General features: G+C 42.9%; 1 protein-coding gene across 1 annotated transcript in view; it reads left to right on the plus strand.

Moving 5' to 3' along the window:
• The window catches only part of LOC111842350 (uncharacterized), a 233,956-nt gene extending 211,170 nt beyond the window's left edge, over positions 1 to 22,786 (plus strand). Inside the window, exons 2-6 of the mRNA XM_072708878.1 lie at positions 18,871 to 19,912; positions 20,388 to 20,969; positions 21,177 to 21,320; positions 21,413 to 21,662; positions 21,835 to 22,786. Of these exons, the coding sequence (XP_072564979.1) occupies positions 19,175 to 19,912; positions 20,388 to 20,969; positions 21,177 to 21,320; positions 21,413 to 21,662; positions 21,835 to 22,493 (2,373 nt within the window). The 5' untranslated portion in view covers positions 18,871 to 19,174 and the 3' untranslated portion in view covers positions 22,494 to 22,786. The remainder of the gene's footprint in view (positions 1 to 18,870; positions 19,913 to 20,387; positions 20,970 to 21,176; positions 21,321 to 21,412; positions 21,663 to 21,834) is intronic.
• The last annotated feature ends 760 nt before the right edge of the window (positions 22,787 to 23,546 follow it).

The raw sequence follows: 23,546 nt of genomic DNA on the forward strand, positions 1-23,546 counted from the left end.
TACTGATATGAGTACTCTCTGTGCAACATGAGTATTCTCTCTGCTATATGAGTCATCTCTCTGCTGTACAAGTCCTATCTCTGCTAAATGAGTCCTCTATCTGCTGAACAAGTCCTCTCTGCTCAGAGAGTCTCATTGAAGTCTCTGCAGCAGAGAGATGACTAATATAGCAGAGAGGACTCATATAGTACTGATATTAGTACTGTATCTGCAAAATGAGTACTATATATGCTATATTAGTCATCTCTCTCCTGTACAAGTCCTCTCTCTGCTCAGAGAGTCTCTCTGCTCTCTTGAACAGCAGAGAGTGGACTTGTACAGCAGAGATAGGACTTGTACAGCATAGTGATGACTCAGTACTAATATGAGTACTAACTGCAATATGAGTACTATGTCTGCTATATGAGTCCTCTATCTGCTGGACAAGTCCTTCCTCTGCTATATGAGTCCTCTCTCTGCTCAGATAGTCTCATAGCAGTATATGCAGCAGAGAGATGACTCATATAGTACCCATATTAGTACTGTCTCTGCAATATGAGTACTCTCTCTGCTATATTAGTCATCTCTCTTCTGTACAAGTCTTATCTCTGCTATATGAGTCCTCTCTCTGCAGTACAAGTCATCTCTCTGCTCAGAGACTCTCATAGCAGTCTCTGCAGCAGACAGATGACTCATATAGAAGAGAGAAAACTAATATAGTACTCATATGAGTACTATCTCTGCAATATTACTACTGTCTCTGCTATATTAGTCATCTCTCTGCTGTACAAGTCCTATCTATAGCATAGGAGTCCTCTCACTGCTGTACAAGTCTTCTCACTGCTCAGAAAGTCTCATTGCAGTTTCTGCAGCAGAGATGACTCATATAGCAGAGGTAGGACTCATATAGTACTCATATGAGTACTATCTCTGCAATATGAGTACAATCTCTGCTATATGACTCATCTCTTTGCTGTACGAGTCCTCTCTCTGCTCTCTTGAACAGCAGAGAGGACTTGTACAGCAGAGATAGGACTTGTACAGCAGAGAGATGACTGAAATATTACTTATATGAGTACTCTCTGTGCAATATGCGTACTGTCTCTGCTATATTAGTCATCTCTCTTCTGTACAAGTCCTATCTCTGCTAAATGAGTCCTCTCTCTGCTGAACAAGTCTTCTCTCTGCTCAGAGAGTCTCATTGCAATCTCTGCAGCAGAGATATGACTAATACAGCAGAGAGATGACTTATTTAATACTTACATGAGTACTATCTCTGCAAAATGAGTATTATCTCTGCAATATGAGTCCTCTCCCTGCTGGACAAGTCCTATCTCTGCTATATTAGTCCTCTCTTTGCTGGACAAGTCCTTTGTCTGCTATATGAGTCCTCTCTCTGCTGAACAAGTCTTCTCTCTGCTCAGAGAGTCTCATAGCAGTATCTGCAGCAGAGAGATGACTCATATAGTACTCATATAAGTACTCTCTCTACAATATGAGTACTGTCTCTGCTATATGAGTCCTCTCTCTGCTGGACAAGTTCTTTCTCTGCTATATGAGTCCTCTCTCTGCTGAACAAGTCTTCTCTCTGCTCAGAGAGTCTCATAGCAGTACCTGCAGCAGAGAGATGACTCATATAGCAGAGAGGACTAATATGAGTACTATCTCTGCAAAATGAGTACTCTCTATGCTATATTAGTCATCTCTCTGCTGTACAAGTCCTCTCTCTGCTCAGAGAGTCTCATAGCAGTATCTGCAGCAGAGAGATGACTAATATAGTACTCATATCAGTACTGTTTATAAAATATGAGTACTATCTCTGCTATATTAGTCCTCTCTCTGCTGGAGAAGTCCTTTCTCTGCTATACGAGTCCTCTCTTTGCTGAACAAGTCTTCTCTCTGCTCAGAGAGTCTCATAGCAGTATCTACAGCAGAGAGATGACTCATTTAGTACTCATATGAGTACTGTCTCTGCAATATGAGTACTCTCTCCGCTCTATTAGTCATCTCTCTCCAGTACAAGTCCTGTCTCTGCTATATGAGTCCTCTATCTGCTGTTCAAGTCCTCTCTCTGCTCAGATAGTCTCTCTGCTCTCTTGAACAGCAGAGAGAGGACTTGTACAGCAGAGATAGGACTTGTACAGCAGAGAGATGACTGATATAATACTGATATGAGTACTGTCTCAGCAAAATGAGTATTATCTCTGCTATATGAGTCCTCTCTCTGCTGGACAAGTCCTATCTCTGCCATATGAGTCCTCTCTTTGCTGATCAAGTCTTCTCTCTGCTCAGATAGTCTCATAGCAGTATCTGCAGCAGAGAGATTACTCATATAGTACTCATATCAGTACTGGCTCTGCAATGTGAGTACTCACTCTGCTATATTAGTCATCTCTCTGCTGTACAAGTCCTATCTCTGCTATATGAGTCTTCTCTCTGCTGTACAAGTCTTCTCTCTGCTCAGAGTCTCATAGCAGTCTCTGCAGCAGAGAGATGACTCATATAGTACCCATATTAGTACTGTCTCTGCAATATGAGTACTCTCTCTGCTATATTAGTCATCTCTCTGCTGTACAAGTCCTATCTCTGCTATATGAGTCCTCTCTCTGCTGGACAAGTCCTTTCTCTGCTATATGAGTCCTCTCTCTGCTGAACAAGTCTTCTCTCTGCTCAGACAGTCTCATAGCAGTATCTGCGGCAGAGATATGACTCATATAGTACTCATTTTAGTACTCTGCAATATCAGTACTCTCTGTGCTATATTAGTCATCTCTCTCCTGTTGAAGTCTGGTCTGTGCTATATGAGTCCTCTCTCTGTTGTACAAGTCCTCTCTCTGCTCAGAGAGTCTCTCTGCTCTCTTGAACAGCAGAGAGAGGACTTGTACAGCAGAGATAAGACTTGTACAGGAGAGAGATGACTCATAAAGTACTCATATGAGTACTGTCTCAGCAAAATGAGTACTATCTCTGCTATATGAGTCCTCTCTCTGCTGGACAAGTCCTTTCTCTGCTATATGAGTCCTCTCTCTGCTGAACAAGTCTTCTCTCTGCTCAGAGAGTCTCATAGCAGTCTCTGCAGCAGAGAGATGACTCATATAGCAGAGAGAGGACTAATATAGTACTCATATGAGTACTCTCTCTGCAATATGAGTACTGTCTCTGCTATATGAGACATCTCTCTGCTGAACAAGTCTTCTCTCTGCTCACAGAGTCTCATAGCAGTCTCTGCAGCAGAGAGATGACTCATATAGCAGAGAGGACTAATGTAGTACTATTTGAGTACTCTCTGTGCAATATGAGTACTCTCTCTGCTATATTAGTCATCTCTTTGCTGTACAAGTCCTACAGATGCAGTCGCTTGAAATTTCCCCTGTTTCCTTGATGGGGCCATGGCTGGTCCCTGACAGGTCCCTGCTGGGATCTGGGTGGGACCTTGACTGTAATGAGATCCCCCTTGGTGATGTCATGAACAAGGGGGTCGGCATGATCCGCCCCTAAACCTTTTCTGTGTATAAGACTTGCAGTGATTTACCTATCCACCAGGAGGAGCAGTGATAAATTAAGCTGCAGTGAGTTTCCCTGTTATCAGGTAACTAACTCATTAGTGTATTTTATTTTAGAGTTTTTTAAATTTAATTCACTTCTTTTTTTTGGTGAGACTGACCCAGGATGTGTGCAACACACTAATTACAGGCCTAAATAAAGTAATAAGATGGACAGGATGTTGAACAAAGAGGGACAGAATGTATATTTGAATAGAATATAATCTATTTTGTACTGGTTTTGTATTTTCATATTGCACTGTTTAATATAAATATAACAGTAGATGTCTCTGTTAAATGTCAAGGCATGTCAGACTACCTCAAAAGTGGCTGAGAGGCCTCAGATTCCAGAGGGTTAAATACTTATGCTATGTTTCTTTTGTGTTTGTCTTTTTACAATATCTCGGCTGCTTAGTTCAGTGTTCTTAGGTTAAAAAAATCTCACCTTCACCTTCCAAACATTCCTCCTTGTCACTGTGGCCAAATCAATGGCATATTCACACGTCATTGTGACTGCCCCCACCCCCTTCTGTGGATGTGCAGCCATCAGCAGCTTTTAACCAGAGTGTGAGCCAGACAGAAAGAAAGAACATACTAAGTAATGTTTTATTTTATTCAAGCATAATCAATTTTTTTCATTTCCCACTCTGTGCACCTTTATTCTCCACAATCAGCCTTCACTCAGTTTACGACATATATGAACAAACATACGTTGGGGACTGATGTGTTAGCGGGTTTTCATTATATTAATTTCATTTTATTAGCAACTTTTTATTCTATAAATGATATTTTCGTATAGATATGGCAAGCATCTGTCACACACATAGGTTTGGGCTGCCTTAGATTTGAGTTAGCAGTCTGAGTAAATAAATGCAAATGTGCCAGGGTTCACAGGTAAGTAGTGCATTTGCACAACGAAAGCAGAAGGGCAATGGAGCTGAAGGCCTGCTCAAATCTGCTCAGGCTTAGTAGTTCTAGGTATTTTTCACCAGAATATAAAAAGCTCAGTAATTTTAGTGTTAACAGTAGATTTACTAAACCTGCGCGAATTTGTGTGAAATCCCTGGACCCAAGACCTCCTAGCACACCTGCAAAAATTTTCACAGGTCTTCAGCTCCATTGTCCTCCTGCTTTTGTTGTGCAGACACACCCATTACCTGTGAGGCCCGGCATTTGCTTACTCAGAGTGGCTCAAATCCAAGGCAGGCCAAACCTCTGTGTGTGACATGCAAACTTGTGTGTCCATATATTTTGTGAATGTGTCTTTCATATTTGCAGGTCAGTCAGTGTGTGGGATAATTTGCATAGATACGGCAGGCTTTTCTGAAGGTTTCCATGTCACACAGAGGTTTGGCCTGACTTGGATCTGAGCTACTCTGAGTAAACAAATGCAAATGTGCCAGGGGGGTATTCCAGAAAGCAGGTTATGTGACATACCCGGGTAAGTTTAAGGGTAAGTTAGTGGATAACCTCAACTTTCGGTTCCAAAAACGGAGGTTAACTTTCTGGGTATGTACGTAACCATAGCAGCTTACTCTCTGAAGATAACCTGCTACTGAGCAGGTTATGTTCCAGGGTAAGTTTGTTGCAGATGGTTACTGAGCATGGCGTGCCCTTTTGATGACGATCCTGTGAACGTGGAGGCATAAATTATACAAGGTTTTTTTCGCCGGGAGAGAGTTATAAGACCGCGTATTGATGTCTTGTCATTTCCTAATGATTATTTGAAAAAGCGTTATCAGTTTTCAAAAGAATCGTTCATTTACTTAACATCTCTTGAAACCGCATATTGCAAATGTCACAAACCCAAACCGCGGGTCTGCGCTTAGCACAGAAAACATTCTGTACATAGCGCTTCGGTTTTTTGCGTCAGGGCATTTTTTGTACAATATGGGCGACGCAGAGCATATAGGAAAGGCAACTGTGTGTAGAGCCGTTCGCACAGTATGTCTGGTACTTAACGCTTCTTACACACGTTTATACAGTTCCCTGTCCATAAAGCTCTGCGTGTTATTAAAGAGGAATTACACAGAGTGGTAGGTTTGTCCTTTGTAGTAAAATCTATGATGCATATTTAATATATAGTCATACTATTTATATCTATAGCCTACATGTATTCATCCTGCACACACACACACTTGATACTTCCCTATATGACTTTCTATTTCAGGGTTTCCAAATGTAATTTGGAATACATGTAATACATGTATAGTGACAATAAAAGGCATTCATTCATTCATTCATAATTGGGTGCATTGATGGCACCTACATTCCTATTAAAGCTCCTTTAATAAATGAGGGAGACTATGTTAGATAGATAGATAGATAGATAGATGTCTTTATTGTCACTATACAAGTACAGCGAGATAGCGGAGGAAATCTATTCATAGTATCAATGTGCAGGTAACTTGATTTTGTATCCTTAATTTTTTGCCTTGTTAAAATCATCAAACTCATTACTTTTTTCCACTAACTATAGGTAATCATTACAGGACAGTACAATGCTGGTTACCACTGGTTGCCCTCAGATGGGGTGAGGGGAGGTGGGCTCCCGCCAGTTAGACGGGCTTCAGCCTTTTTTCTATTAGCTACATGACAGAAAGAATATACTAAATCGTGTTTAATAAATAGTTAAGTGATCGTGTAATCAATAACCTTTTTGCAGAATGTTTTTGTGTTTCATTTTGACTTGGCTCAAAGTTCTTCTGTCTCCAGAAGGATTACACCTTATTAAATAAGAAACCATATATTCCTAGTCGAGACACATTGTTATTTTAACCTAAAGAAATGAATGGCAGGAAAAGTAAATGCTTTCATAGTGATTTAACAGTAAAAAGGATGCGGAAGGGTTATGTGTTTAATTATTTTGCATTATAATAAAAGGGGAGGCGATGTCAAATTTGCAATTTAATACACACGCATTTATTCTGTCCTTTATTTTTTGCCAAGCCAACTCTTTCTTTAGCCGATGCAGCCGTATTGCTTTTTTTCATTATTATTGGCTTGAATTCCTCATATGCCTGCATTAAAACTTCCAACTCCGCCTCTGTGAAGTATGCCGCTCTCTTTTTTTCACTTTGATTTTCCATTCTGACTCGTGAAATCGGCGATCAATTGAAAACATCTTTATGTATGCACGGTGCACGCGCATTAACTCTGGGTAACCAATAGGAGGTTGATTGAACTTACTCTTCTCAGGTGTTTTGGAACCGACATACTCATGGTATGCGGGTTTGGGGTATATCAACCCAGAGGTTAAGATTTACCAAATGGTAAGTTAACCAAGCTTTCTGGAATACCCCCCAGGCCTCACAGGGTGGTTTGCACAACAAAAGCAGGAGGAGAATCGAGCTGAAGACCTGTGGAAATCTCAGCAGGGGTGAAGAACACCTCGGGACTTGCACCAGAAAATAAAAACTCAGTGATTTTAGTGTTAAAAATATTTCACCCTTGACCTAAAACACATTTATCCCAAAGTGAATCAAATGCTTTTATTCAGCACAAACTTAGCATCAATTATCTGAGACCATTTGCAGTGTGATTATTCTATTTTTGTTCAAATCAAACATACACTTTTCAAAAATCTATTTGGTGCTGAGAAAATGTAAAAATCACATGAATTTTTTTGGCAAGACTTTTGAGCTTTTCTATATTACAGGAATGGTACAAAACAATAAATAAATAAACAAATATTGGAATAATAAATTTTCACTCCTGATAAGTATGCCAAGCTTCAGAACTGTTCCTGCTTTATGGAACAGTTCACCTATATGTTCTCAAACATATTGAAAATTTGTAGGTTATTCTTTAAAGCCATACTAGGAAACCAACTACCAATTCTGCCAAGAACAGTGGTCAAATATCCAGTCAGAATTAAGCCAGAAGCTTGCTGATGGCTACCAAAAGCTTCAGGTTGATACCTGTTGGACTTCTGACCACAGCTGAAATTTGTTTTTGTTAAGGAAGCGCCATCTAATGGTAACACCCTGCAAGTGGATAAATGGGCGGGTTTAGAGGATTACTGGGGGGTCAACTCCTTCGGCTGGTTTTTGGCTGGGAACTGGCTGGCTTTCGGCTGTCAGCCGAATGGCCTCCGGCAGGGCTGGGAAAATTGAAGCGACTTCATCTGTATTACCTGGTGATGCAGCTCGCTGGACGAGCCTTCGAACCCAGGTTACTAAACAATACTGATAATTAGTGAATCCCACTGGTAATCCAGTGAGTCTCACATTAACAGACTCACGGGGCTTTCGCAATTGAGTTTGGAGGAACCAACCATTCGGCATAACGATTAGGCAATAATTGTCATTAAATACTAATTAAACTTTAAAAAACATATTGGTGGAGATATTAAAATTTACCTGAGCTAACAATTCCTATATTTTGGTGGAGAATGCGGGCACAAAGTTTAAACTTATTGTGAGCTCACAATTTAAACTTTTTATGATCGAATGTGCAGTTGAATAAGCACTACTGTGAACAGGTTGCAAAAGTTGAGGATCAAATCGCACACGCGGCATTTAAGTAGGATTATATGGGCTTATTAATGTTATTATTTCTATTGTTAGTAGTTATATTATTTTGTTTTATTTTCAGTTATTTTATTTTAGTTTTCTTTCGTTTTAAAATGCAGTAAACTTTCACCCTATATCTGACGAGATCCTATATCCTGGCAGAGATCTCTCTATTAGCGAACAGGGATTCTTGTTACAAGGTTCTAACCTGAATTCTGTTGCGCTTAGACTCCCTGAGATATGACCGATAGCTTAGCTACCTATCAGTATCTTGCTCGTATGTGTGTGCCTGCTTTAGACAAAGCAAGTTTAACATCGCTTTGCGCTGTGAGCCAAGTGTGTGTGTTTAGAAATTGGGAGTCTCCAGTGCTTGAGACCCGCCATGGTTAAGCACCATTTGTGACGTGATATACTGCACTCGCCATTTAGATCCGTCGCCATAACACGAGCGCTGTCTCGCTTCAGCAGTATTAAGGGGTTTTAAACTGTGCAAGGTGCAGAAGGAGGCCGTAAGTGGCGTGTGCATACATTAAAAGTGTGTCACTCATCTAGCGTTGGCAACCGCCTAGCTACCTCCTTGGTTACGAGTGCAGTCAGTGAACGCCACTCTAACCACTTAGGGGTCAGAGCCCTGAAGGTCTGCCTGATGCCATTTGTTTTCTCCTGGGTCACCAGTGACCCCACCCCTTAGGCTTACTTGCCTGGGACCCCCCACAAAGGGAGCAACACCCCATTGAGCCTCTAGTGGTTAGGCATAGACCACTCCATTTTGAAATTGCGCCTCTAGTGGCAAGCCATAGCATCTAATTAGGTTATTATTTAATTGATGTTTACAATTAAATAATAAGAAATGGCCCTAGCTTGGACTCTCACTAGGGTGGGTGATACCTGAAGGTTATTTTGTCAGCCTTGGTTGAGTCAGGTCTCAGGTAGTGCAGCCAATAAGCTGAGCCCCACCTGGGTTGTCTCAGTTGTGTGTACACCCCCTTCCAAGCTGACATTGCTGGGGATCGGGGAGTGGGAGCCGGACTCAGGCCTGCTTGGCTGGGATTGAGCTTGTGGGACGTGCCCTGTTCAGGAGAGACACCTGACAGCATTCAAACCTCTCCACCTGCATGACTAGCTTAAAACCACAACACCTCATATAGGGACAAGTAAAGCAGAACCTACTAGTGGTCCCCCTTCTGGTCAAAGCGGAGTTGTACAACCGAGCCCAACCCAGGGGTAATCTGATCTGCAACAGCAAGCTACGTTTGAATGTAGTCCCATTGCTTTTGAAGCTGTTATTTCTCATTTCCTGTTCCCAACTTCTCCTTTTGTCTTCTGGCATTGTCACAATTTCCAGGATAAGGCTTTATCCTTTCCCCCTCACTAGGGCATCTCTCAGGCCCTAGAGTAACACACACTATTCTAACCTGCAACAACTTCTTCCAGAGAACAATTTGTTTGTTTATTTTGTCGTGGGTAACTATTCCCATGGTTCACTACACCCTTCCTGTTACCCATTGACAGGCCCCAGTTCTACTTTGTTTTATTTTATTTGATTTATTTGTCAACCCAGATTTAGGTGTCCAGCCACCCACCTAGGCAACACCCAGCTTGAGTGTAACAGATTTCTGTGGCCACCCTCCAGTTCACCGAGTCACAATGACCCACATGGAAAGCCCCCTCGACCAGTGGAAAGATTTCGGTACCTGGTCTGATGTTGTGACTTCCAACTTCCTGCCTAATCCTGCCGGTTTCACAAGCTAACCAACTTGAGGAAGACATCGCTGAACTAATGGCCATGCCACCCACTCAGAAATGTCGGGGTAGAAGGCTAACAAAAGTATTCTGCTCCCTCGCACACAAACTTCTAGCCAGGCTGAAGATAAAGAGGAAATGTCCCGTCTCCAACAAAGGGTGCAAGCACTCCAACAGCAGGAGAGAGACACCCAACAACTTCTGGCTGAGACACGAGACGCAGCCCAAGCTCAACATCGCATTGAGAATTCCAAGCAAGAACTTCAACTGAAAAGGTCTCCGTCCCATGAGGTGGAGGAGACAGAAGGCGTTGAGATGCCTAAAAGGGAAAAACTTCATCGCGCCCTGGAAGAGCTCAGAGCTGACCAGCAAGAACAGCAAGCCAGAGCCACCAGAGAAAACCTCGAAGCCAGACTGGACCAGGCCGAAACTGTTGTACAGAGCCCACACGGAGCTCAAGAACAAGGATGGTCGGATCCAGGCCCTGGAAAATCATCTGCCCGAGGCACAGAGACGCCTGCACAAACTGAATCACCAACTGATTAGCTCCAAGGAACAGCTCACCGATGCCAGAATGAAACGTAAGGCTGACACAGAAGAGATTGACTGGGTGAGACGGGAACTGAAGCAAGCATATGAGGTGAAGTTGGGATTCGAGGCACCCTACGATTCAGCAATGGAACCAATGTCCTCTCCGACAGTGGGGTCTCTCCCAAGGCACACGGGGGTCACTCATCGAGATGAGGTAACTCCTTGCCCCTCACCGGACCTTGAGGAACCAAGAACCCGGAAGGTCTCTCTCAATGAAGACACCCCAGATGGAACAGGCCTACCAAAGCGAACTCTACACCAGCACCGGGTTACCACAAAGGAGCTTGATAAAGTAGCTCAGAATATCAACACGTTTACCCCGAATCCCAGAGGAGGCCATGACATTCATGCCTACCTCCAAGACATTGACTTCCACCTCCAAAGACTGGACAATGTGACCAACGAGGACATAGTCTACCTCATCTGGATCACATCTAGCCTGGAGGTCCACAGCTTCTTGGATTGACAACCTACTCGAATCAAGGCTAACGTCATGCTACTGCACGAAGCACTCGAGAGTTCGCTGATCCTGAGTTGGAACAAGGTATCGCCGTCATCTTGGATGTCAGAGCAGACAAGAAACTCCCCCAACCTACTGCAATCGCCTTCATCGAGCATATTTTGAGTCCAGAAATGAGCCAGACATGGAAGAAAATGCAAACTTCAAGGCTCTATTTCTTCGGAATCTCCACCCAGCCATAAATCACTACCTTGGGCTTATGGCTTGTCCCCGCACCATGACAAGTCAACAACTGCGAGACCTGGCAATCAAGGCGTACCACAAACAAAGAGCAGCAGCCGAGAAAGCAACTAAAGCTACGGCAGTGCTGAATCTTGGAATTACAGACTACAACCTGTCGTTGGAAGGTGGCCACCCTCATCCGCAACCACCAATGCATGGCCGAGGTTAGAGAGCAGCAAGCCACAGTTATCCTGGTGCGCCCCCATAGCAGTCAAAGACTCAGCCAGACCAGTGGGAGACACGGCGCTCTTAACAAGGGCAAGCCAAGACCAATGGAGCCATGGAACAAGAGGAGAGACCGACAGGGAAACTAGTTCCCTAATCAAAGCTCTCCCTCAAGTTCCCAACGGAATCCACCATGGATTACGAGGTTACGATCCAGACTCGAAGCCAGGACGAACCACGGAGGAAGATGAGTGGGTTCTACTCCAGTTGCTGCGTGATTTCTTTGCTGAGCATCCCCTCAAGGGTCAAGAGGACTTTCGGAAGAAAGATCCAAAATGACTAGGATGAAAGAACAAATCACGCAGGACCCCACAACTCTCACCTGAACCCACACCAGACTATGCCCACGAACTCCCATGGCTGTCGGCCCCAGACGATATTTAACAACCATCAGTCTTCCCTACCAGAGACATTGGAACCACTGAAGAAGTCCCACCTCAATTAAAAATAGCTGCTGACTCATGTCCGGTAAGAGCACCTGTCATGTCGCCACAAGCACCAAGCTTGACTAACTGCATGAGCCTCCGCTGGTGCCCGGCAGCACTGTCCTGGTTGTGTGCCTTGACTCAGAGCACCAACCCGACTGTGGTGATGCCTCACCAATTCCTGGCCAGGCCCCTGTGCCACGGCTCCTGGGTGACCTGGTGGAAAGGGGGGTAACCAAGAAATTCTCTCTCTCCATCACCCTGGAAGAAGTACTCAGCCTTGAGGCCATCATTGACACTGCGGTGGACATCACCCTCATGTCAGCCAATCTCTTCAACCAGGTGCAGCACCTGGCCACCCAGAAAAACAAAACCCTGCAGCTGAGGAAATGCTCTTTGGAAGTGCAGGTGTATTCACCCGTGGGCACCAGGATGGATCACATGATCCCCCTCAGTTTGTCTATCGGCCCCATGGATCTCATGCACCCTGTATACATTTCCCAACTTGAGTCCATTCCTCTCCTCATTGGGAAAGATTTGTGAACTGGTTTGAGCCATTATTAGATTTCCAGCCATTGAGCCATTATTAAATTTGGGCTCAAGTCAGAGAACCGCTGCCACTGTGGACACCTGACGTAGCCACACGGGAATTTCAAACCCTGGCTGTCTCCACGAACGTCGCTCCACATCATGGAGGGTACCCAGCTGGAGATCACTGTAGCGACACAAGAGACCCATGCCAGCATCATGACTCCGTCCTGTGCAGGCTGGACCCTACCCCGGGATCCTTCCTGTCCCAAATCAGGAAAGGCATTTGGCTCCAAGGCATGGAAGTCACAGATGTGGTAATGACCATGGAGGTAGAAGAGTCACCAGTGACAAAAGGGACTGACAATCCATGCCATAACCGCCCAGCCCGACGCAGTAGTCACCCAGCTACCAAAACTATTCTCAGAAGGGACCAGCAGCACCCAGCATTCTGGACACGCAGACACTAATGGAACCTTTGCAACATCACTACTTTGATGAAAATGTCTGTCAAGACATGATCACCATTTATGTAGATGGGTGCGCATTCAACCATCAGGGGACCCTGAAAGCTGGAAGTTCACTGCTGGAACTTTCCCCTCAGGTTTCCAACTTTGACATAGTCTCCCTCCAGCCCGCTGACGCTGCCCTCAGCAAGGTTTGCGATCACCCCCGCGACCTCTCTGCCAACTCGATCTCCACAACTGACCTGGACTTCCTTCCTGAACTCCATCACCTGATGACGATCTTACAGCCTCTTCGTCTTGCCAAGGGTGTACTTCTTTATGTCCCTGATGCCCACACTTTGCCACGGCTCGTGGTCCCTCAGGCACAAAGGGGGGTCATGCTACTGTACGGCCACAACGCACCCTGTACAGGACACCGCGATGCTAGAGCAACCTATGAGGCCCTTAATCAGGTAGCCCATTGGCCTAAAATGCGACAGGATGCAATAGAATATGTGAGAGGATGTCTGGTCTGCTGTCAATCCCAACCAGCAAAGCCAAACCGCAAAATCCCTCTGCAGCACTGGCAGGAAGCCTTGACCAGGAAATCGATGACAGCGGTCTGTTCAAGGAATAAATTTCCTCAGTACACTTCAGTGATGAGTCTGGATTTGGCTCACGGGTTTCCGAACAGCATAACTACTCACTAATTCTAGAGAGTGTCACTCTACGCCCTCAAACATTCACTTTTGATGGGTTAGCCTCAGCACTTACACCAAGTCCTAACAGGATTATGACCAGCTTCCAAACAGCTCAACAAGGCGTTCCCCCAACTAATGTACACACTCCCAAGCAGGTGACATACGCCAAGCCTCATAACGTGTCCGGAACACGACGCAAAACCTCCTTTACAGGGCTGAGTGCTATAACATGGAACTTTACATAAAAGATAAGTGTGACAGACACAACCAATGACACGTTATACTTAGGTAATTGTCTTTTGAAACCTTAGGTTTAGTTTACACCATTTGTTTTAAACCTTCTTGTGAATTAAATGTAATTAAAACACCGTGATACTGAGGATGCGCGGACATGCGAAAAGAGGGAGCATTTGGTAGGGTGGAGGATTTAGGCCCAACACCAGTCTTAACTCTAAATACCAATACACACTTTATATTTTCCGTCTGTATGCTTCTACTTTGTAACATACTGAGCCGGTCCCACAGCCCAACAGTTTAAACACTGAGGAGTTTAAAAATTAATGCCACATTATCTCCAGAACAAGTCTAATGTTTACGATCCTAGAATACTAGTGTGTGTGTGTGTGTGTGTGTATGTATATATATATATATATATATATATATATATATATATATATATATATACATACACACACACACACACACACACACACACACACACATACATACATACATACATACACACACATACATATATACAGTATATTTATTTTTTTTTAATTTTATATATAATTGGGAAATCCTTTTAAAAAACACATGCACAGAAGAATGAAAAAATAACTAAGTTACTATTATTGAAAGGACCCTGGATGATCTGGAGAGATTCTATAAATGGACCTGCTTGGTATAAGATGTTACAGGAGAATACTCAGTGCTGTTATGCTGGAAAAGGGAGGTTGTGCAAAGTATTAAAAGCAGGGGTGCCAATAATCGCGGCACATGTTTTTGTTGAAAATAATTATTTCTTGGTTTGTTCGTTTCAATTTTAGTTTTTATTTTAAGGAAAGGTTGGATTTTTCAGTATGACATGAAGCGGTTTCACCAAAAGGTGGATTTTTTTCTAACCCTTTTTATAAATATTTACAAGGGGTGCCAATAATTGTGGCAGATGCTGTAAAACACAATGGGGAAAGCACAAAAAGAAAAGAACCATGAGGGATCAAATCAAACTGGGAAAAACAAAAACTACGAATAAACTAAACCATGGAATGAGCACTACTTGAGAACACAAGGAGCAGGCCTAAGCAATTCATTATAACAACCACTCCAAATACAGACATACAACTACAATGAACCATCAAGGAACAGAACTAAAACAGGCACTTAAATACACAGCTAACAAGACAATGCAGGACAGGTGAGAATTATAACCGATTAACCAATCCCAAAGACTCAGGGCTAACAAGGAACAGGTGTGACATATTGTAATTAAACAGCACTGGAGTGTATGGGGAATTTAACATATGCTAAGAGTTAACTAAAACAAGAAAAACTGAGTAAACAGGGGACAAGGAGCGAAAGATAAGGAACCGACTAAAATACAAAAACACCAAAAACATTAGGGAAAACCAAAAGCAAGCAATACCTGCTGGCCAAACAGGGAGGAGACAGGAAAGGCAGGGCCGGACGGATGCTGACCCTGACAAATACTGTATTTATTAAATCTCTACTGTACATAATTTAGTAACATTGGGGTAAATGTTAATGTATATCAGTTAACATTTATGTGTTGTCATCCATATTAACAGTATAGTTATAATCATTTTATGATGACTGCTTACGCATCAAGTGCAGATATGCGGCATAGCAACTGCATGTGCAGCCAATATTGCAAATTTGGGAGACAAAGCTGCAGAAAGCTGACCCACAACATTTGATGTTTATACTACAAGGCTTCTGTAGGAGGCAGTGGTTCCTTTAGGGTGGACATCCTCCCATTTCCATCTGCAGTGGCACACATGTACACCTGGCTTCCCTCTTCCGTCTTACTGGTTTGTTCTCAGCATGGGCTTTAAATCCTGCAAAGGAAGACTGTCAAAACCCCTGTTTGGTGCAATCATCAGTTGCCAGATGTCTCATCTGCTCTTTTAATATTTACATTGAAATTTAGATAGATATAAGTTCTCTTCACTTTTTTTCTTCACTTTATTAAAAACTGATTCTTAATAAAAATTCAACTGTTTCTTTGATTCAGTTCCAGTAATATTCCTATAGTTTTTCAATTCCAATGTATTTTGCTTGCAGCACCTCAAGCTACCACTACACACACACCTACAGACAAATATATTAAAAGGAAGAATTGATGTTAGTAAAAAATGACACCCTTGATCATCAACATGCTTAGAATTAGAATTTTAAAGCTCACTTTCACCAGAGAACAATGTCTCATTCCTATATTACCACAATCCAGTAAGAGGCTTCTGTTTTTGATTAATTCAAATACTGACCTCTAGTTTAGCAAGATCTGAAGCCTTAATTCTTTCTACTAAGGCTGACATTTCTTCTCTTAAAATCAATAAAAGGGAAAATTGAAAGTGAACAGGAATTTCACACCTGAAAGAACTTACATGTATAGTGTTATCTAGAGTATCTGCCAGTCTTTAAAATGATTTGTGAAAACAATTTCCTTTCCAAAATCCAAATAATAAATAATGAACAATCCTGAAATGTTACCTGATGGTTACCCACATTTTTTGCCATCAAAGTGTATGATATATTACAATAGTTATTTCTTTGGTAGATACTTTTCCACAGATTTTTGCAGTGCAAACAGCAGATGCAATATTTAAGATTTGTATTAAGAACATTAACATAGAATAACCTCTTAATCAGAACATTGGTAATATGGTGCCTAACAAATGTTATATTTAATCAAAAGTCTATATATACATTTGGCTTTTTCTGTATTCAGGGACCTTGGTGCTAATCAGAACATCAGTAATGTGGTATCTAATGAACAAAAGTAAACAAATTACAACATCAGCATCATGGCTTATTGCATGCTTATAATATTAACATGCTTGACCATGGTGCTCTGTTAGGAAAGAGTGGATTGCTCTTTTCAGGTGAGGTGGGAGAGTTTGGCCTAGGTGAAGGACTTTAAGGGAATGTGAATTGACAGTTCAGTAGCTTCAATTTTGAAGGCTCTGTGGTGCTGAAGCAGGAGTGAAGTCATCTGGCTATGTCCCAGTCCTCACCTATGGTTATGAGCTGTAAATAATGAATGAAAGACAAAGTTTGATTGTACTAATTGTCAAAATGAGGTTTTGATGTCACTCCATAATTTGGTGAGAAGGATGAAGATCCACAGGGACTTTGGGGGCAGATGAAGAGGAGAAGCAACTCGGTGGGTGTTTGCTTATTATGGAAGAAATGTTCTCTGTCAATCTGCCCATTGATTCTTGCCCTCTGACCACTGATCCACCTGCTGACTTCTGCACGCTCTCAGTCAGAGTCCACCACAGGAAGCGGTGAGTGAGGAAGTGAACTGTGCTGCTTCCTTCAAGCCTCCAGTTTTTGGCCCAGGGGAGGCTGTGGCCACGGCCAGCCCAGGTAAGCTCTCCGCCTCTTCATCTAGGTCTCTTGACCTGACCTTAACCAGCCTGCTTCCCTAGGTAAGTTACAGTGGCTTTTCCAAACACACACTTAGCGAGATTGAGAGTTAAACCTGCTTGGGACAAGCAGTCTCTAAAACATTTATATGCTACTGCCAAGTATCTGAAATGAAATGAGATCAACTAGATAAGCTTCACAATTAGACACCCCAGATAACAAAACATTAATCAAGCACTGAAATGTAGCTGGGGAGTTTCACATACCAAACACCATCATGGTATACTGGGCAAACAAATCAGGTGTCACAAACGCAGAAATTTCAGACACGCAGTGTCAAAGGTATTTGCCAATATCCTTTCAGGGATAAGTTTTTGTGGGGGGGGGGGGGCATTGTATTGGTGTTAGTAGTAATGGCCCAGTTCGATTTCGTCGCTTTCACCCTTTACCCCACACTGGAACAGTTTGATAGATGCCATAAAGACGATCTGCTAGCAATAGCGGACTTCTTTAATGTTTTGGCTCCCGCTGAAGCTTCCAAGCAGGCTATTAAACAGATCCTACAGGACAAACTGATTCAGCAGGGTATCTTACCTGAGTTGGACGACTCTCCGAGTGTTGCATCCAGTCCAATCCAGATGTCTGCTGCAACAGAAGCCAGCAGCAATGATCTGGGGACGAGGATCCGCATGGATCTCAGCGATCCTCGCTCAGCTCACTCCCGAAGTCTGTTACACCTAGTGTTTGTGAAAAATAAAAAACATAAAAAAGATGCCCCTTGTTTCCCGTGTTCCCTTTCCCTATTCCCTGCTTGTCTCATCTCCCCTTTCCCTTTCGTTTTCTGATGGTCTCCAATCCTAGACTGGGGACCATAACAACCATTTTCACTATTTTCAAACTTATTGCATCGAGGCTTATTTACTGTTAACAAAAACGTGCCAACCAGATCCACTACATCCTTAAACTTATGAGTTTGTGCCCACGTTTTCTTGCCGAGTCCGGTCATTCTGTCATGTAGCACGGGGCACGGAACAGGGAAGAAGGCAAAGGGAGTCGAGGAGTCGGGTGAACACGGGGATTAATTAGGGAATACATGCTTAGGAACATACAATGACTTCACAACGTCAATGACCGGACTAACTAAAGGCACAGAGACACGGACTTAAATTCACCAGACTAATTAACACAACAAGAAACAGCTGAAAACACAGAGATTCCACAGGAGGCAAATGAGGTGGCGTGGCACACAGGAGGATCGAACGAGCGGGACATGACACTCTAACTAAAAAATAAAACTTTCAAGGGTGGTGCCCACCTCTAACCTAGTGTATCTAACAAATGATTACCTAAGTGATGCACAATGTAAGTGTATGTGTCACACCCCGACAAACAGAGCATAGTACCTAATCGACGGAACCGCTTACATGCGAAGAGGCGGCTTTAAAAGGATTCAGCCCGCACTCCCCGATGTATTGTTGATTTTCATGTGACGTACTGAGCATTTTTCTCTCTGTCTCCCTTGCAGCCCTAGCCCTGTCCTCCCCCGTGTTGGTTCCGTTCTTCCCCGCTTCCTTGGATCCCACCCGTGTCCGCCTACCCTGTATCTGGTGAACCCCCTCGGCTTGACTTCTCTGACCTCTTGCTTCGTGCCCCGTGTACGGATTGCTCCTTCCAACTCTGTTTGTCTCAGAATAAAGTTCCTTTCCAACGAAAGTCCCCGATCTCCTGTGTGCTCTGTCCCATGACAGTATGAGATAACAGCAAGCGGGTAATTTTGAGCAAATGGTATGTACAATATGTCCATATGTGCACTTGGCACCAGGCAGGGTATCCGCGGATCCTTAAAAAGTCTTAAAAAGTCTTAAATTCGATAATTTAAAAATAAGGCCTTAATTAGCATTAAAATGTCTTAAATTCGCGTTTCAAAGGTCTTAAAAATGAAATCTAACCGACCCTGTAAATAAGATTTTATTTATTCAATTTGAAATCTTTTCGTCTATTTGTCACGTATCACATAATGGGCGGAACCAATTAAAATACGCGTTCGCGGGGAGTTCGCGTGACACAGGCTTTACGGTAACGCTGCGTGAACCATGGTAAAGTTTGAGCTTTAGCCTTGTTTAGCCATGGGGAAATGTAAATTTAGTGAAAATTGGTTACATAACCCTAATTTTGCGCCGTGGTTAAGACCAGTTAGTGGCAGTGTGTTCGAGGTCCGGTGCATACTATGCAAAAAAAACTTAAAACTCGGAACAATGGGAGTGAAAGCTTTGGAGACGCACATGCAGTGTAAAAAACACAAAGTGGCTGCGGAAACCTGTCGGAAAACACCTGGCATTTACCAGTTCTGCTCCGTCGAGCCCACAACAGTCGGCCTACCACAGAGCGCTGCTGCATCCCAAACATCGGCGACTGCATCAGCTTCAACTTCAAGCACTGCGATTTCCGCTCCAGCAGACATCAGAGCAACGTTTGCCTCTACCACAACACTCAGAGCCGAGGTACTCTGGTGTCTGCATACGATAACGAAGCATCAGTCCTATACTGCTAACGAAGCTGTCGGTGACGTTTTCCGAACTATGTTTCCAGACTCTGAAATCGCTCGTACATTTAAGTGTGGCAAAGACAAAACCGCATACATTGCCAGATTTGGACTGGCTCCTTACATAACCAAGCTCCTCGTTGCGGATGTTAACAAGGAAATGTTTGTTTTAATGTTTGATGAGAGCCTTAATGAAACGTCCAAAAGTAAGCAGTTGGACTTGCATGTTCGATTTTGGGGGCAGGATCGCGTCCAGTCAAGATACCTAGGGTCACAATTCATGGGACATGGAACAGCTCAGGATTTGCTTCACCATTTCAAAGTAAGTACCAACCCATCACAAATCAAATTTTTATGTATCATTGGAAGCAATAATTATTCTTATATGATATGGAGTCTCTCTCTCTCTCTCTCTATATATATATATATATATATATATATATGTATATATATATATATATATGTATATATGTATATATATATATATATATGTGTGTATATATATATATATGTGTATATATATATATATGTGTATATATATATATATGTGTATATATATATATATATATATGTATATGTGTGTGTGTTTAATTTTGTTTCATTAACAATCAATCTATTATGGTTTTAATAGAACATGTTTTATGTATAAGTTTTTTATATATATATATATATAAATATATATATATATACACATGTATATGTATGTGTATATGTATATATATATATATATATATATGTGTGTGTGTGTGTGTGTGTATATATACTTTTATATTTTTATTTATTTACCTTTTCCCTAGGAATGTGCATTGCAGTTGGACTTGAAAAACCTTCTATCTGTTTCTATGGATGGACCAAATGTTAATTGGAGGTTTTTAGATCTCCTGCAACAGGAGCATCATGAGCAGTTTGGTGGCACACAGCTAATTGTGGTGGGGAGCTGTGGCCTCCACACCCTCCACAATGCCTGCAAACGTGGCTTCTCCATTTGGCACATGGAGAAGGTTCTAAGGGCCTTGCACATACTCTTCCACAATGCGCCAGCTAGGAGAGAGGATTTCACAGCTCTAACCAAATGCACAAAATTTCCACTTCCGTTCTGTGGACACAGGTGGCTCGAAAATCTACCAGTCGTGGAGAGAGCTTTGGAGGTTTGGCCATCAGTGACCATGTACATGGATGCAGTCAGGAGAAAGAAGATACCAAATCCAGGAACGGCATCTTATGACACTCTTGAAGCTGCTGAAAAAGATCCTCTTATTCTGGCAAAGCTACATTTCTACATGGCTATCACAAGGACCTTCAGTCCTTTCCTTACCTTCTATCAAACAGATGTGCCTGTGATTCCGTTCTTTGCCAAAGACTTGGCTGAGCTGTTGAAGGTATTGTATTTCCAGTACAGCACTCTCATATTGATAATAATTAATCTAATAATTTTATTTAATTTTAAATCTTGTTTGGAAGTTTTCCATTTAATGGCATACATAGTTTATGGAACTAGGAGATGAAGCAAACACTAACAATAGTTGTTACAGTAGTATACTAAAATTGAACTCAAGTAAATGTAACTTTTTTGTGTGTTTTGGCAGAGTATGCTGAGGCGTTTTGTCAAGAAAGAAGTACTCAAGGATATCAGTCCACTTCAGCTGGTCAGATTGGATGTCAGTGACAATCAGAGCTGGGTCAACCCAAAGGAAGTAAACATAGGCTTGGGTGCAGAATCTCTTCTTAAGGTATTGTTTTCAAGTTATTTTGATTCGGCTAAAAGCTTGATTTCATAAAAGGTCATAATAGGTTATAATAGGTTTTTGCATCCTCCCATCAGGAACTACAGAAACAGAAAAAGATAGGGGAACTCACAGTTCTGGAGTTTAGGAAAGACTGTCTTAAAATGATGTCTACCATCATCCAGAAAGTACAGGAAAAGAGCCCATTAAAGTATCCTGTAGTGAGGCAGGTGGCCTGTTTGGATCCCAGCATGATGTTGTCTGACCCTGACTGGTGCAAGAGCAACATGACAAAACTGGTGCAGAAGTTTTTGCAAGCCCAACAGTTGTCAGGAGGGGTGTCTGCTGGTAGGAAAGAATAGTTCAGTTCTATCGAAGTGTAGTAAATCAAGTTGTGAAATATGCCATTATTCTAAATGTAAAAAATGGCTTGTGTAAACATTGTATTAATACTTTATATGCATACTTTTTAAAAAAAATAAAATTAATAGTATTTTTTCCTTACTGTTGTTTTCTGTAGGTGATGTGATAATCCAGCAGTTTAGTGACATGTTATCTGCTGAAAATGAGACCCTTGTCTCATACCGATCCACAGAGACCAGGCTAGATACGTTCTTGCATGGTGTACTTGCCGAGCGCTATGATGAGTTGTGGGGCTTTTGCAAGAAACTGCTTCTCCTGTCCCATGGGCAGGCTACAGTGGAGAGGGGATTCTCCATTAACAAAGAAGTGGAGACCTGCAATATGCAGGAGGAGACAATGGTCACGCATCGACTGGTATGCGATTATGTCAACATCTGTGGGGGGCTCCTCAATGTGCCTATTTCTAAAGAGTTACTGGCCTCAGCTGCATCTGCCAGGTCTAGATATAGAATGCACCTTGATCAGCAGAAGGCTAAGAAAATTACAGATGTCCAGGCACAGAAACGGAAATCTTTAGAAGAAAACATCGAGCACCTGAAAAAGAAAAAGAAAATTCTGGTCCAGGTATCTATGAGCCTGCAGAGGGATGCAGATCAGCTTGCAGAAGAAGCTGAAGGAAAAGCTGGCACCTTGATGGCACAGCTCATTACAAAATCAAACACACTGAGGAAGAGATATAAAGAAAAAACAAGTGAATTACAGCAAATTGAGACCGAGTTGGAGGCAAAGGGCAAAGAACTGAGATCAATACAGTAAAAAACAAATGTTCAGGTTAATGGCATGCAGTGTACTTACTGCTGTGCAGTGTTTGTTTGAAATCTTCATAAGCCCATGGCTGTCAATATTCTTCCTAATGATTAGTCAGTGCAAAGACTATGTTTTGCAATTTTGTTTCACTCTTTCTGTAAATCAATAAAGAGTTTAAGGTAATTGGTTGTGTTGTGTGGTGTTTGCAAATTTGTTACTACAAAATTGGTCTTAAATTTCATTCTGTACGGTATTAAAAAGGTCTTAAAAAGTCTTAAATATAACTCGTAGAAACCTGCAGATACCCTGCCAGGACACCCTAGGCCGCAGTTCAATGATCGACTTTGTAGTCATGTCGCCGGACTTGCGGCCGCATGCCTTGGACACTCGGGTGAAGAGAGGGGCGGAGCTGTCAACTGATCACTACCTGGTGGTGGGTTGGCTCCGCTGGTGGGGAAGGAAGCCAGCCAGGCCTGGCAGGCCCAAACATATAGTGAGGGTCTGCTGGGAACATCTGGCAGAATCCTCTGTCAGGAGGAGTTTCAACTGCTACCTCCGGCAGAACTTCTCCCATGTCCCGGGGGAGGCGGGGGACATTGAGTCCGAATGGGCCATGTTCCACGCCTCCATTGTGGAGGCGGCTGACCGGAGCTGTGGCTGTAAGGTGGTCGGTGCCTGTCATGGCGACAATCCCCGAACCTGCTGGTGGATACCGGTGGTGAGGGATGCCGTCAAGCTGATGAAGGAGTCCTATCAGGCTTTTTTGGCCTGTGGGACTCCCGAGGCAGCTGACAGCTACTGGCAGGCCAAGCAGGATGCAGCTTCGATGGTCGCTGAGGCAAAAACTCGGGTGTGGGAGGAGTTTGGCGAGGCCATGGAAAACGACTTCCGGGCGGCTTCGAGGAAATTCTGGTCCACCATCCGGCGGCTCAGGGCGGTAAAGCGATGCAACATCAATACTGTTTATGGTGGGGATGGGGTGCTGCCGAAATCAACTCGGGATGTTTTAGGTCTGTGGAGGGAGTACTTCGAAGACCTCAATCCCACTGACACACCTTCCAA

The sequence above is a fragment of the Paramormyrops kingsleyae genome, chromosome 2, assembly GCF_048594095.1.
Source record: "Paramormyrops kingsleyae isolate MSU_618 chromosome 2, PKINGS_0.4, whole genome shotgun sequence".
NCBI lineage: Eukaryota > Metazoa > Chordata > Actinopteri > Osteoglossiformes > Mormyridae > Paramormyrops > Paramormyrops kingsleyae.